Raw genomic sequence first — 13959 nt, 5'->3', positions numbered from 1 at the left:
AGCCAAAAGTCATCAAATGTACTTCTAAGTATTTTCACATGAATCTTTTAAGAGAGATTATTTATTGGAGCTGCTTTTTTAAAAAAAAAAACCAAAACCCAAGAACGCAAGCATTTATGAAACTGAATGCTCCTTGGAACGCCGGCCGTTTCTGCATACTTTCTCACATCTGCTCTTAAGTCCGGAGTGGCACGGGGTCTGGAAAACATTATTCAGACGCAGGCTTTTAGTCCACTGTTGGGTGAATCTCCGTCTTCTCCGCTTGTAAAAAAAAACAACCCAGCCTTTTCTAGACCAGTGTGGTTAGATGACAACAGTTTTCAGCAGCCTGCAGTACTGGGCATCCAACCTGTCTGGCGAGCCCTGAGAGTTCAGGCTCCATGCCAGTAAGATGGCTGATCTCGGGGCAGAACCTTCCCAGCCTTGGAGTCAGGTGATCAGGAAGAACCAACCACCTCTCACTTCCTACTAGACCATACAGGTCCTGCTGCTGGTTTTCAGCCTAGTGATTGGTTCACCCCTAGGGAAAGCATTCAGGACCTAATAAGACCCTCACAGCCACTCCTCCCTTGTGCTGGACTGTGTAGTCTGCGTTCCCTGCCCTGTACCTGTCTCTAGCACTTCTGTGAGGTGTAGTGTTGGGCTGGGGCCCATTTAACCACAAGATGACTGAGTGACCTCGAGCCAGTCGCCCTCTTCAGTGGGTCACTGTAAAGAGAAAAGACGGGAGAACAATGTGTAGCGTCGCGAATTCCTTGGAAGAACGGCAGGATAAAAATATGGGAGAGAGGACTGATTTACAAATCCTTTTGAATTCTGAGAGGTGCACCAAAAGGGGTAATGTTTGAATGAGTACACAGCACATCTGCTCGCAGCAATCCATATGTGCTTGCAGGGCTATTTTGGGGCAGGAACGCACAGGAACGGAGTTCCGGCTGGCTTCAGAGTTGGCCACACCCACTACAGCCAAAACCTTTGCGTGCGTGGCTACAGAGGGAAGGCCTGGAGAGCGACCCCCCCACGAGACTCCGAGGCAGGCGAGCCGGGGGGGGCCTGGAAGGATCGGGGTGCCTTCCCCAGCCTGTCCGAGGGCCAGCTTGCCCGGGCGCCCCGCAGCTGTGGGGTGCCCGGGCAAGCCAACAGAAGACAATTTAAACTGCCTTCCCTTCCCTTCAAGGGGGGGTTTGCCCGAACACCCCGCAGCTGCAGGGTGCCCGAACAAGCCAAGGGAAGGCATGGGGGTGTGGTCTAATATGCTAATGTGCTGCACTGTCGGGGTGTGGCCTAATATGCTAATTAGTTTCTGCTGTTGGGTGTGGCCTATTATGCTAATGAGTTCCTGCTGGGCTTTTTCTACAAAAAAAGCCCTGTGTGCTTCTGACTCCATCCCAAGAGTCCTGGCACATCCATTCACATCCCTTTGCTTCACTGGATTTCTAAGCAGGCACGGAGGGGTAGTAGCATGAGGTTTAATCACATGGTCATAGGTTGCCAGGCCCAGCCTGGTCACCAGCAAGAGGGTTGGGGGCAGGGACATGGGAGAGCATGTGACATCAGCGACATTGCCAGTGTCATTACACATTTCCAGGTTGTACCTGGACGTGACAGTGGGTAGCTCTAGGAATCAACGGAAACTCTGTGGTAAAACCGTACCATTTCCTGCAATTCCTAGAGCTACCCATTGTGACTTCTGGAAGAGATGTATCAGTGTAGAAATCAGGAGAAAGGCATCATTGGTATAGCGGAACATCTGTCAGTCATGCACGGTTCAAGGGATATAAATGATCATCTCCACATGCTAATGAAAGTGCAAAATGTTTATGGTTCCATCCCCAGTGGTGAGTCAAAGGCGCTCTGCACATGTGCAGAGACAAGTTGTCCCATGACTCTGAATATTGGTTCCAGTGCTGTATACCTTAATAAAGTGTGCCCTGATTGGGCGGCTCTTTGTGTTCTAACGTGTCATCTGAACCCAAAATGGCCCTTATAGTGATAAACTGCCTTAGTATTTTGATGTCAACATAAATAAAACTTTGCACTGGGAGGTTTTAAACTCCCAGGAAGTGTTGCTTGAAACATATGGCTGTACTCATCTCCCAGACATTTTGAGTGTTATGTTCATATTTCTTCTTGGTTTTTTAATCTTTGGTTATTTCTTCGTTTTGTTTTTTTAACTCTCAGCGCAAAGAAGATGTTTATTTTGTAGTCTTAAATAAAGAGGAAGGATCTGGCCTGGGCTTCAGCGTTGCTGGAGGAGTAGACCTGGAACAGAAATCAATCATCGTAAGTGGTGACTGCATCTTTTTCTCATAAGCCAGCTGGAAATCAGATCAAGGGCTCATTTATCATGTCAGTCCCCAGCCAAAGAGCCCCACTGCGAAGGGCTTCTCTCGCACTGGTTTCCATGCCATCTGCTTCTGTGATCAGAGAGGGACATGGCACAGGTGCCAAATAAACTTTGACATTTGTTATTGAAGAGGAACTTGGGGGGGGGGGCTGCCTCAACCCGCCCAAACTGCTGGTCATGACGTCCCCTTCCACAAAGTACAGCAGGGTCCCAGTGAGCATCTAAAATATACCCCCTTATTCCAGAAATTCCCAAACTGGGTATCAGGTACCGTGAGGGAAAACGTCACGTGCCTCGAAAAACAGATGAATGAAATGATCTCATTTGAATCCAAAGTAAGTATCCCTAGAAGCTGCCATCATGTTTTTTTCCCCCAGACAGTCTACAATGAGGGCACATGGATCTTGGCATCAGGTTGATCCAGGTGGGGTAGCCATGTTGGTCAGAAGCAGTAGAACAACGTTTGAGTCCAGGGGCACCTTTAAGACCAACAAAGTCTTATTCGCAGTATGAGCTTTCATGTGCACGCACACTTCCTCAGATACATCAGGTATGATTGGTTCAATCTCATCTGATGCAGTAGTTGCATGAGAGGAGGCTGCCTGTTGCATCTCTGTATGAATTACTGCCCTGAAATTTGCTACTTTCTAAGGGGGGGGGGGTGACCTGACCAGAATGGCTCAGATTAGCCCGATCTCAGAAGCTAAGCAGGGGACCCTGGTTAGTACTTGGATGGGAGACCATCAGGGAATACTAGGGCAGGTATAGAAAAGTGTAAGAGTCCGGTAGCACCTTAAAGACTAACAACATTTGTGGCAGGGTGTGAGCTTTCGTGAGTCACTGCATCTCCTTTAGATACTCTGCCACAAATTTTGTTAGTCTTTGAGGTTCTCCTGGACGCTTACACTTTTCTACTGCTACAGATAAACTAACGTGGCTACCCATCTTGATCTAGGGCAGCTGTGCAGAGACAAATGGCAAACCACCTCTGAAGGTCTCTTGCCATGAAAACCCAAATGAGTTGCCATAAGTCAGCTGCAAGCTGACGACATTTTTCATCACCACTAATGAGGGGGGGTAAGACGCTGAACTGCAGGCTGTGGAAGGTCAGTAGTTCAGCAGTTCGAGACCCGGGTGCCGCATGACGGAGTGAGCTCCCGTCTCCAGTTCCAGCTCCTGCCAACCTAGCAGTTCGAAAGCAAGAAATTGCAAGTAGATAAATAGGGACCACTTCGGTGGGAAGGTAACAGCATTCTGTGCGCCTTGGTGTTTAGTCATGTTGGCCACATGACCATGGAAACATCTTCGGACAGCGCTGGCTCTTCGGCTTTGAAACGGAGATGAGCACCGCAACCCTAGAGTCGGATTCAACTGGCTTTTGAGCAAGGGAACCTTTACCTTTACTCCTAGATCAGTGGCTCTTAATAAACACAAGAAGTAGGCAGTTCTCTGGGGATAACTCTTATTTTCTGTCCTCTAGAAATAAAACTTTTGGAGGCATAGGTGTGCAACCGTGTCTCCAGTTTTAAATCGGAAGTTTGGGAAACAAAGTCTTCTTATTATGGTCAGTGTGTTACGGTTGGTTGATTGGATTGATAACCCGCCTAATCCCTAGTTGTTTAGACGGAGAAACAGTTCTTCCTGGCCCCCCTACAGTGAGGTGGATTGACTCAATCAAGGAAGCCACAAAGGCCCTCACTTTGCAAGACCTGTTCAGGATAGGGCATTTTGGCGGTCATTAATTCATAGGGTCGCTGTAAGTCGGAAGCAACTTGCCGGCACTTAACACACACACACACACACACACAGTAGTTTCACGAGAGTGGCAGTTTGTATTTATTTATTTTCTTCTTATTAAATTTCCACATTTCTCATGATCTCAGAGCAACTCACAAAGAGCTTCCAGGTGGATTTTCATCTAGGCGGTTCATAGGGATAGGCTGGCTTAGCTTGAGCTAAACAAGCTGAGTTGAGTGAGGGAGGAGAATAAACGATTGGAAATTCCTCCTACCCGTTCCACAATACTGCACTTTCTGGGGCTTGAATGGGCCAGTTTTCGCTTATCCTTTCATTTATCCCTCTTTCCTTTATCTAACATCAACTGCTGTGAAAAGTATCGGAGTTCCAGGCTTAGCATAGTGAAATCAGCTCTCATTTGTTAATTACATCGGAACGAAAAAAGATAACTTAGCCGGCGCGAGCCCGGCTTATCCTGGTGCACACACTCACACCCAACGCCCCCCCCCTTCCCATGATAGGTTCTATATACAGAGCCCCATTGGTTCTCGCTAGGATCAACGGGGGCTATTGTTCTAGACCCGAAGGTCCGTAAGTCCTGTAGACTGCATGGCCTGGCACATGCAGTCGTGGCCATCTTAATACATAACATGCTGTCAACTTTCTGAAGACAACGAGCACGCTCAGTCCTCAGGAGGGTTTTTTTTTTCTGGAGAGGAGGGTTCTTCTTTTAAAGGGACACATGCAGAAAAATAGGATTCTGGCAATGGGGGGAGGAGTTTGGAGGAAATTCCAACATTTGCCCCTCCCACGATTCCTCACAGCTTGCACACTCCCAAATTTGGCAAACAAGGAGGGTCTTGCTCAGGAGAGTCACACAAAGCACCTCAGGGTTTTTTGCTTCACTTCCTAGGCCACAGAGGTCTTCTCACTACAATGTAGAGGGGCATTTTGAGAAACTGGGGAAGAGAGTCGACTCTAGTACCATTTAGATAAAACAGCACAGCCAGGCACAAACGTGCTTTCCTGATGAAAACAAAGCCGAGAAATACTGCAGGGCGGAACCTTCAAAACTAAGCCGACTCTCAAAATACACCCATTAGGCATGAAACTCTAGGAACATATATATAAAGAACTATTCAGGGAAATGGAGGGAATGTAGCGTATGGTATAGCCTGGTCTTGTCAGATTTTGGGAGCTGAGCAGGGTCAGTACTTGGAAGGGGGACCACTAAGGAAGGCTCTGCAGAGGGAGGCAATGACAAACCACCTCTCATTCTCACTTGCCTTGAAAGCCCCTTGCTGGGGCCGCCATAAGTCTAAGCTAAGCAGGGCTGGTACTAGGATGGGAGCTAAGCAGGGTCGGTACTTGGAAGGGGGGCCACCAAGGAAGGCTCTGCAGAGGAAGGCAGTGGCAAACCACCTCTCATTCTCACTTGCCTTGAAAGCACCTTGCTGGGGCCACCATAAGTCTAAGCTAAGCAGGGCTGGTACTAGGATGGGAGCTAAGCAGTGTCGGTACTTGGAAGGGGGACCACCAAGGAAGGCTCTGCAGAGGGAGGCAGTGGCAAACCACCTCTCATTCTCACTTGCCTTGAAAGCCCCTTGGTGGGGCCGCCATAAGTCTAAGCTAAGCAGGGCTGGTACTAGGATGGGAGCTAAGCAGGGTCGGTACTTGGAAGGGGGACCACCAAGGAAGGCTCTGCAGAGGAAGGCCATGACAAACCACCTCTCATTCTCACTTGCCTTGAAAGCCCCTTGCTGGGGCCGCCATAAGTCTAAGCTAAGCGGGGCTTGTACTAGGATGGGAGCTAAGCAGGGTCGGTACTTGGAAGGGGGGCCACCAAGGAAGGCTCTGCAGAGGAAGGCAGTGGCAAACCACCTCTCATTCTCACTTGCCTTGAAAGCCCCTTGCTGGGGCCACCATAAGTCTAAGCTAAACAGGGCTGGTACTAGGATGGGAGCTAAGCAGTGTCGGTACTTGGAAGGGGGACCACCAAGGAAGGCTCTGCAGAGGGAGGCAGTGGCAAACCACCTCTGCTTCTCATGGGATGACCCAGGCTAGCCTGATTTTCTCATATCTAAGAAGCTATTTGTATGGGAAACCACCAAGGAAGTGCAGGGCTGCTCCACAGAGTTAGGCAACGGCAAACCACGTCTGAAAAATCTCTTCCCCCGAAAACCTTATGGAGTCACCATAAGTCACCTGCAATCTGACAGCCACCAATTGCTTTAAATAGACCAAACTTCTAAAAAAACCACCCCAGTAACTAAAAAATCTTCAGTTGGTTACCAGCCTTCATGTGTAATGATGTCTCTATCTGCAGGTCCACCGAGTGTTTTCAAAGGGGGCTGCCTCCCAGGAAGGAACCATTCATCGCGGGGACCTCATCCTTTCGATCAACGGCGTTTGTCTGGCGGGTTCTGTGCACGGGGATGTGCTCAACGCCCTCCACCAGGCAAGGCTCCACAAATACGCCGTCATCGTCATCAAGAAGGAGAAAGGCGGAGAAAAGACGTCTTCTTCCCGCCCTGAACTTGCTACTCCTGGCAGGCAGGCCTTGGTGGCAAGGAAGGACGCAACGGTGGAAAGGGGAACAGGTACGGTGTCAGTTCAAAAGCAGCCGGGACAAATCCCCTACAAAGAAAAGTCGACGCATGGAGAAAGCATCATATGGTTTGCGTTATAACGATCAGTGCGTTTGTGCAGTTGGACCAGAGCAAATGAAAAATACACTTGAGTTTAGACTTGAACTCTTTGGGAACTGAAAGAGCCTTTCAAGAAGTCCTCCTAGGCAAGTCGATACCTCAGGCCAAGGGTAGCTCGTGCGGAATCGAGCTGGTCAGTTTCCACCCAGATCAGCTGGAAATCAGATCAGGCCTCTCAGAGGCTGGGTTATGAATAATGCAGTAAAGATGAGCACTTAATGGCCTCGTTTCCAGAGTCAAAAGTATATTTGGATCCCTACATCAGCTTGCAATCCCAGATCATAGTAGCCAAACAGGAAACCTGTGCCAATAGGTTAAAAAAAAAGAAGAAAACCACCCCCAAATTGCACTTGGCTGTTTATTAGTTCCTAGAAATGGAAACAAGATGAGAAAGAAAAGACTGGGGAGTTTAATTGAGACCTCCCTATGGGATGGGTAATAGGTAGGTCTGTGCACCTTTGCTGAGGACTGTCCTGAGGTCTGTTTCGGCACGATCTGCCCGTGCTGGTGACCTTTTAAAAGTCTCGATCGCCTGTAGTCAGTGGCTTTGTCTGTTGGTTTTTTTCCTGTCAAAGGTCCAGCTGGAGAGCCGAGTGATACCCTTTGCATCGAACTTCTGAAGACTTCTGCTGGCTTGGGGTTCAGTCTGGAGGGAGGAAGAGCGTCTCTTTCTGGAGACCGGCCTTTGCTCGTTAAGAGAAGATTTAAAGGGACTGGGGGGGGGGGGAGAGTTTTTCCAGAGTTAGACTCCACCAGCTCCCTTAAACACTGCTGAAACTTTGAGTTTAGTGCTTCGTTCAAATGAGAGACCATCCAGACCTCTCCCCCCCCCCATTTCCCATTCTCACCTGCTTCAGTGTTGCCTCTTTTTGCATTCCTGGTCTTGTGCAGTTCACTGCCCCTCTGGCTCAGTACCCCAGTAGGGATGCTGTGAGTGTGAAAACCTTATAGATTGTGGATGGAGTTCAGAGTGGTAACTGTGTTAGTCTTTAAAGGGCCATGACCACCTTATTGTTCAGCTGTAGCAGACTAACACATTTATTATGGCTTACTCTTTTCTCGAGGCAGAGCCCAGTTCGTACGTAGAAGAAAAATGAAAAGGTTAGAACGGATAAGAGGAAGTACTTCTTCACCCAAAGAGTGATTAACACTTGGAATTCACTGCCACAGGAAGTGGTGGCGGCTACAAGCATGGACGGCTTCTAAAGGGAATTAGATAGGCATATGGAGCAGAGGTCCATCAGTGGCTATTAGCCACAAGGTATAGATAGGGGCTCTGGGGCAAGTGATGCTCTGTATTCTTGGTGCTTGGGGGGGGGCAACAGTGGGAGGGCTTCTAATGTCCTGGCCCCACTGGTGGACCTCCTGATGGCACCTGGTATTTCTGGCCACTGTGTGACACAGAGTGTTGGGCTGGATGGGCCTTTGGCCTGATCCAACATTGGCGTCTCTTATGTTCTCTTATGTTCTTATGACGGAAAAGGGGCTGTGGCTCAGTGGAAGAGCCTCTGCTTTGCATGCAGAAAGTCCCAGGTTCATCCCCAGCATCTCCATTTAAAAGGGTCAAGTAGAAGGTGATATGGAAGACCCCCTGCCTGAAGACCCCAGAGATTGCTGCCAATGGAGAAGGCAATACTGACCTGGACGGACCAATGGTCTGATTCAGTTTAAAGCAGCTTCATGTATGCCTGTGGCTCTAGTTCATGAAAGCGCATGCCATAATAAATTTGGTTAGTCTTCAAGTTGCTACAAGACTTTGAAGGGGATCGATATAGATTTTTAATCACACTTTGCAAACTGAAAGCAGCCTGGGTAGTCTTCCGTTTACTTTGTCTACAGCCCACCTTTCCCACTGGGATTCAAGGCAGATTAGGAGGAGCTGCTGCTCAGTGGTGGAGCCTGGGTCCAATCTCTGGCATCCCCAGTTAAAAGAACGAGGCAGGAGGCGAGGTGAAAGACCTCAGCCTGAAACCCTGGAGAGCCGCTGCCAGTCAGAGTTGGCAATATTGGCCTTGATGGACCCAGGGTCTGATTCAGCGTAAGGCAGTTTCTTGAGTGTTCACTGTTGTTGTTGTTCAGTCGCACAGTCGAGTCCAACTCTTCGCGACCCCATGGACAAGATCTCGCCAGGCCCTCCTGTCTTCCGCCGTCCTCTGAAGTTTGCTCAATTTCATGTTCATTGCATCTATGACACTGTCTAACCATCTCATCCTTTGCCGTCCCCGTCTTCTTTGGCCTTCAATCTTTCCCAGCATCAGGGTCTTCTCCAGTGAGTGCTCCCTTCTCATTTGGTGGCCAAAGTATTTGAGCTTCAGTTTCATTATCTGGCCTTCCAGGGAACAGTCAGGGTTGATTTCTTTTAGGATTGACTGATTTGATCTTCTTGCAATCCAAGGGACTCTCCAGCTCCATAGTTCAAAAGAATCTATTCTTCGGCGCTCGGCCTTCCTTATAGTCCAACTCTCGCAGCCATACATGACTACTGGGAATACCATTGCTTTGACCATGCGGACTTTTGTTGGCAGGGTGATGTCTCTACTTTTTATCATGCTGTTTAGGTTCGCCATCGCTTTCCTCCCAAGGAGCAGGCGTCTTTTAATTTCATGGCAGCTGTCACATTACACTGTCATTACACAGTTTAAAAACAGTGCCATCAGAACATTATAATACATGCAACAAACAAAACTGGATTTCAGAATTACAGAAATGGGGCAGCAGTGTGATATATACACAAGGAATGAACAAAGCAGTGAAAACTACTTGACATATAATGTACATTAACCATGGTCCTATTCATAAAAGGCCTTCTTGAACAATTAGAGAAACAGGTATGACTCTTAGGTGAGACTCCTACGTAATTTAGCTACAACAGACTGACACGGCGACTGCTCCTCGATAGGTTTAGCAGCTACCATTCAAAATGGCTTCAGTTACCACGTTGTCCTTGCCCTGTTGTACAATGGAGCCAGTATTACAGTGGAATTCCCCGGGTTAAAAATTCAGTTATTTCTTTGGAACCGCATGATTCGAAACTTTTTTTGGCCGTTCTGATTTTCACTTCTTGTCCAACAGGTGGTGCTGCAGAACAAGCTGGGAAACTGGACGTCGGCGATGAAATTCTTGCCATCGGTGGGAAATCCCTCCTCGGACTCATGCATTACGATGCCTGGAACATCATTAAATCTGTCCCAGAGGGACCGGTACAATTGCTTATCAGAAAGCATCAGTCTCTAGTATGACATGCGCACTATTGAGAAGTTGAATGCACCTTTCGAGTGGGTCCTTCCAAGCTTTACGTGTCAGGTAGCTGATACCTACCTTTCAGAAGCTTCATAGAGTCAGTGTGTTAGAACGTTCCAATCGGAAAAGAAAGCACCAAGATGCAACAAATCCCTGTCGCTGCTGGTTCCCACCAGGACGGGAGACATCAAAAGTGCCACATATTTTCCCCGCTGGCTATATGGACATCTAAATCTCCTTTCTCCAGTCCTGGACACCTCCTGATTCATCATCTGCGTGGACATCAACCGAAGCAAAGTTATTGGCTGGCTTAATTCAAGCCAAGCCTCGGCCTTGGAATATATTGTCAGTATATAAAGGTCTTGCCCAGGAACTTGTGAAGGGAAGAGAGTGTCTCTGATTACGTACAGAGTACATTTGCCTCGTCATCTAAGCAAGCACAGCTGCCCTCACACATCTCTGACTTTGGGGGCAAAGGCGGACGGGGGTCAGATGAAAGCGACTGCTACGCAGAACTTGAGCCTTTGGCCGTTATCTCTTTTGAGAATTGATTACTGGCTACATGTTCACTTTGTCCTTATCTCCTAGGGGGCACATAGATGGTACTTTGTGTAGGTGGCGTAGGAAAACTCAGTAGCGGATACAAAAGGCAAATCATATCTGGTTTCTCCCGGCTGCCATCGCAGGATTCGGTATCCTCTTTGGATGGCCTCAACCAATGCAATAGCACACTGTATGGGGTGGGCCCCTAGCTCACTGCTGGAGGATAGGATCTGCAGATACACTTCCCCAGGTTCCACTTTTTGGCGTCTCCAGTTGCAGGATCTCAGAGATCAAGGCTGGGAAGGACCTCTGCTTGAGGCCACTGAATGTGGTCAGAGCAAGACAGCTCAGAGCTAGGTGGGTACAAGGCAGGATCCTCTACGGGGTCCATATTTAGTGGTTATCATTTCCCCCTCTTCCCGGTGATCCCGTTGCAGAGTTTCAGTGCCTGAGAGATGGTGTGGGTTTTGTTTTGTTTTTTATAGCTGGCACTTATTTAGGAGGAAATTTTGGAGGATTTTCTCCCCCTCGAAACTACTTGTGGAATACCTGTCCTTTACAGATTTACCCCTTTGCAAGCTGAGAGAAGAAACCGTTGTCCTCTTGTTTGTGATTCTCTGGTTTGACCGCAGTTTCAGTCTCAAGACTTGCGATGATTTGTTAAAGGCAGGAGGGTCTTGGGAGAAATCTCAGTGAGACACATCCGAACATGCTCCTTCCCGGTAATAGCGGCTCTTTCAGAGAAATGGCTGTGGCAGAGAATCGAGGAGCACTCTAAGCACGGTAATTCTCTGGGTGTAATAAGTGGCTATTCAGAGCTTGGAATCAAGGTTCTCAAACATGGTGCCTCTAGCTAGTTAACTAGAAGTTGGATAACCTGGCTTTCAGGAGAAATGGTGCTCTGATTGTTTAATTTCGAGGGAAATTGGTTAGATTTGCTGGGTCTCCAGTGCTTCTGTAAACTCCGTTCTTTAAAACAAAACCAAGGTTTCCTTAGGGTTGCTCTAACAGAACCACACCCAGGGCAGTGGCCAAAAGAACAGACCGAGTTTGAATACTGAGGAGGCTCCGAAAGAGGTACAAAGTTTGCCTCTTTCAACTTTTGAACACCAAAAGGGGGGGGGGTTTTCTATACTTGAAATATTCTGAGCGGCCATATTTCCCGCAAGCTGTATTCAAGAACGAGTTCTGCACCTATCTCTTTACTGAATTTGCCAGTAAGGATGCCAAGTTGCGGCCCGTAGATCTGCCGTGCTGAACTGAAAAACTTAAAAGTCTGTTTGCCGACACAGCCCATCTGTGATGTTCGTCTGCATCTGAACCATACTTACCGGGCTCCACTGAACTGGCCGGATGTGTCCTTTGATTTTTGGGGGGGGGGGGTTGTTGCTCCTCCTTGGCAGCCACCAGCTGTTGTTTGTGACTAGCTGTCCTTGATCGCCTGGGCTGGGTGTCCATACTTCATAGTCCATTACAAAGAAAGATCTCTTGTATGCATAATACGTTTCAAGAGCATCAAATGCACTGAGCTTCAGTCTTTTCACGCACAGTCTAAACACATGTCTAATGTCTCATTTTGACTGATGTGTAAGTTATTGTAGGCACAGGGTTAAAAACAGCATTATTTTTTTTTTCCTAAAGCAGGCCTGGTTGAAAAATACAGAGGGGACAACGTAAAACAAGATCACCCTCCTTAATAAACCCAGGGGGAAATTAGTTTTCTTCCAGTTGCCTTAAACGGATCAGGGATAGATTCAAAATTCCAGCTCTTGTTAAATGCTGTTAATAAATCCCAGACTTTTGCGAATAGCTCCTGTATTTACAGTCTGTCCCAAGCCACTCCAGCCGTATCCTATATATTTACAGGGATTGTTTTTATGTGTTTATAAACATTCATAACTGGCCTGCCCATTGCTTGAAGGGGGCAACCAAGTGAAGCCTTTAAGTCTTTCTCCATTACTATCTTAAGAGCGATTGCAGAGAGGACGTTCTGCCCCTGGGGCAGCACTTAATGGTTTTCGACCTTCACAGTAGCATTCCAGATCACAGCCCACGAACCGTGTCTTGTGAAAGTTGATAGGAACCGATTTATAACACGCCAGTCCCTATCTGCAGGGCCCCACCTTGAATTCTGCTTCTTGGTAAATGCTGCTTTTTATAACAAGACTGCAACTTTAAAAGGCCTGTGAGATTTCATAGGCATGGGGAGGGGAGGGTAGACTCCACCCCCTTTCTTCCAGAAGCCTTGGTGAGCTCATCTTTCCCTGCCTGCCTTGTCAACAGTTTGTCTTCAGATATCCCCACCCCACCCCACCCTACCCTGTTGCCTCAAGGAAGCAGCACTTAACTAACCTCTGGAGAAGACTTTTAATGTGTAAAAGTTTGATGAGGTATAAAGTATTAAAGTATTAAAAATCTGGTCTCTCCCTTCAAATTCAAGCTACATTCTGCAAAAAAAATTAAATAAAACCCCACAACACCCCTTTAAAGAGCACACATGTATAGCTTCGCCCAAAGTTTGATGGAATATTAGGACCCAGCGATTGAATGCACATTCTGCACAGGACTGACATTACAGAATCGTAACCGTGTTTTAGTTGTTTGGATTTCTTCTAAGACCGGTGGCATTTTCCCAACATGGTTTATTAAATTCTGACCCCGTGTACACGCCTTCATTCTGAATCAGGATGAATTTAAAATAGGGAGATGTTTTCTAAAAGCATTCACTGTCATAAACTTCGTGCACCTAGAAACAGACGTGTAATCCAGTTTTGTAAACTCTTCTTCCAGAATACAAGACACTGCAAGGAAGTTAGAACGTCTCTGAACTGTTTACAGACTGTCTTGTGTTTCCCATCTGCTGTGTCTAACAAACAGAGATACGCCAAAAGAGAGATTATTCAGTGTTTTATCACATAATATTTTTAAGGCACGGTAAATAGAACATCTGCGTTGGTATTTTCATTTGTTTTCAATATCAATAATGTGTGGCTGTCTCGTAACTGTTGAACTTTTACTATTGAACTCTGAGTTTGGTTTAATGATAACTGCTCATCCACATCCGATGGCTCGTGCCAAACATGGAAAACGCGTAATGATTCAAGAGAGCTGAGCTTAAACCTTCATTTCCCAGAATCCGTGTGGAGTATGCGTTCCTCACAGAAGAGGAAATCCGCCTTGTAGGAAGGAATCATACATTACAAATTTCACCTTTAAAGTACAGGAACATGATTTGTAGCAGTAAATGAAAATAAAGATAAGAGTTGGGCAGATCTTCTATAAGAAACCAGGATTGCAAACAAACCTTGATCACCAAAACCGCAGGTAAGGTCGTAAACCTGTATGGTTCACCAAGTAGACTAAAGGTGGGAGGACTACATAACT

General features: G+C 47.3%; 1 protein-coding gene across 1 annotated transcript in view; it reads left to right on the top strand.

Annotated features, from left to right (window-relative positions):
- PDZD2 (PDZ domain containing 2) overlaps nucleotides 1–10397 on the top strand; it is a 269311-nt gene extending 258914 nt beyond the window's left edge. Inside the window, exons 22-25 of the mRNA XM_015405845.1 lie at nucleotides 2182–2283; nucleotides 6411–6684; nucleotides 7368–7500; nucleotides 9863–10397. Coding sequence (XP_015261331.1) covers nucleotides 2182–2283; nucleotides 6411–6684; nucleotides 7368–7500; nucleotides 9863–10031 — 678 coding nt within the window. The 3' untranslated portion in view covers nucleotides 10032–10397. The remainder of the gene's footprint in view (nucleotides 1–2181; nucleotides 2284–6410; nucleotides 6685–7367; nucleotides 7501–9862) is intronic.
- Nucleotides 10398–13959: the final 3562 nt, after the last annotated feature.

The sequence above is a fragment of the Gekko japonicus genome, unplaced genomic scaffold (assembly GCF_001447785.1).
Source record: "Gekko japonicus isolate JY-2015 unplaced genomic scaffold, Gekko_japonicus_V1.1 scaffold201, whole genome shotgun sequence".
NCBI classification, from domain to species: domain Eukaryota; kingdom Metazoa; phylum Chordata; class Lepidosauria; order Squamata; family Gekkonidae; genus Gekko; species Gekko japonicus.
Note: the sequence above shows the minus strand (reverse complement) of the source record. Positions and strands in the feature narration are given on the sequence as shown.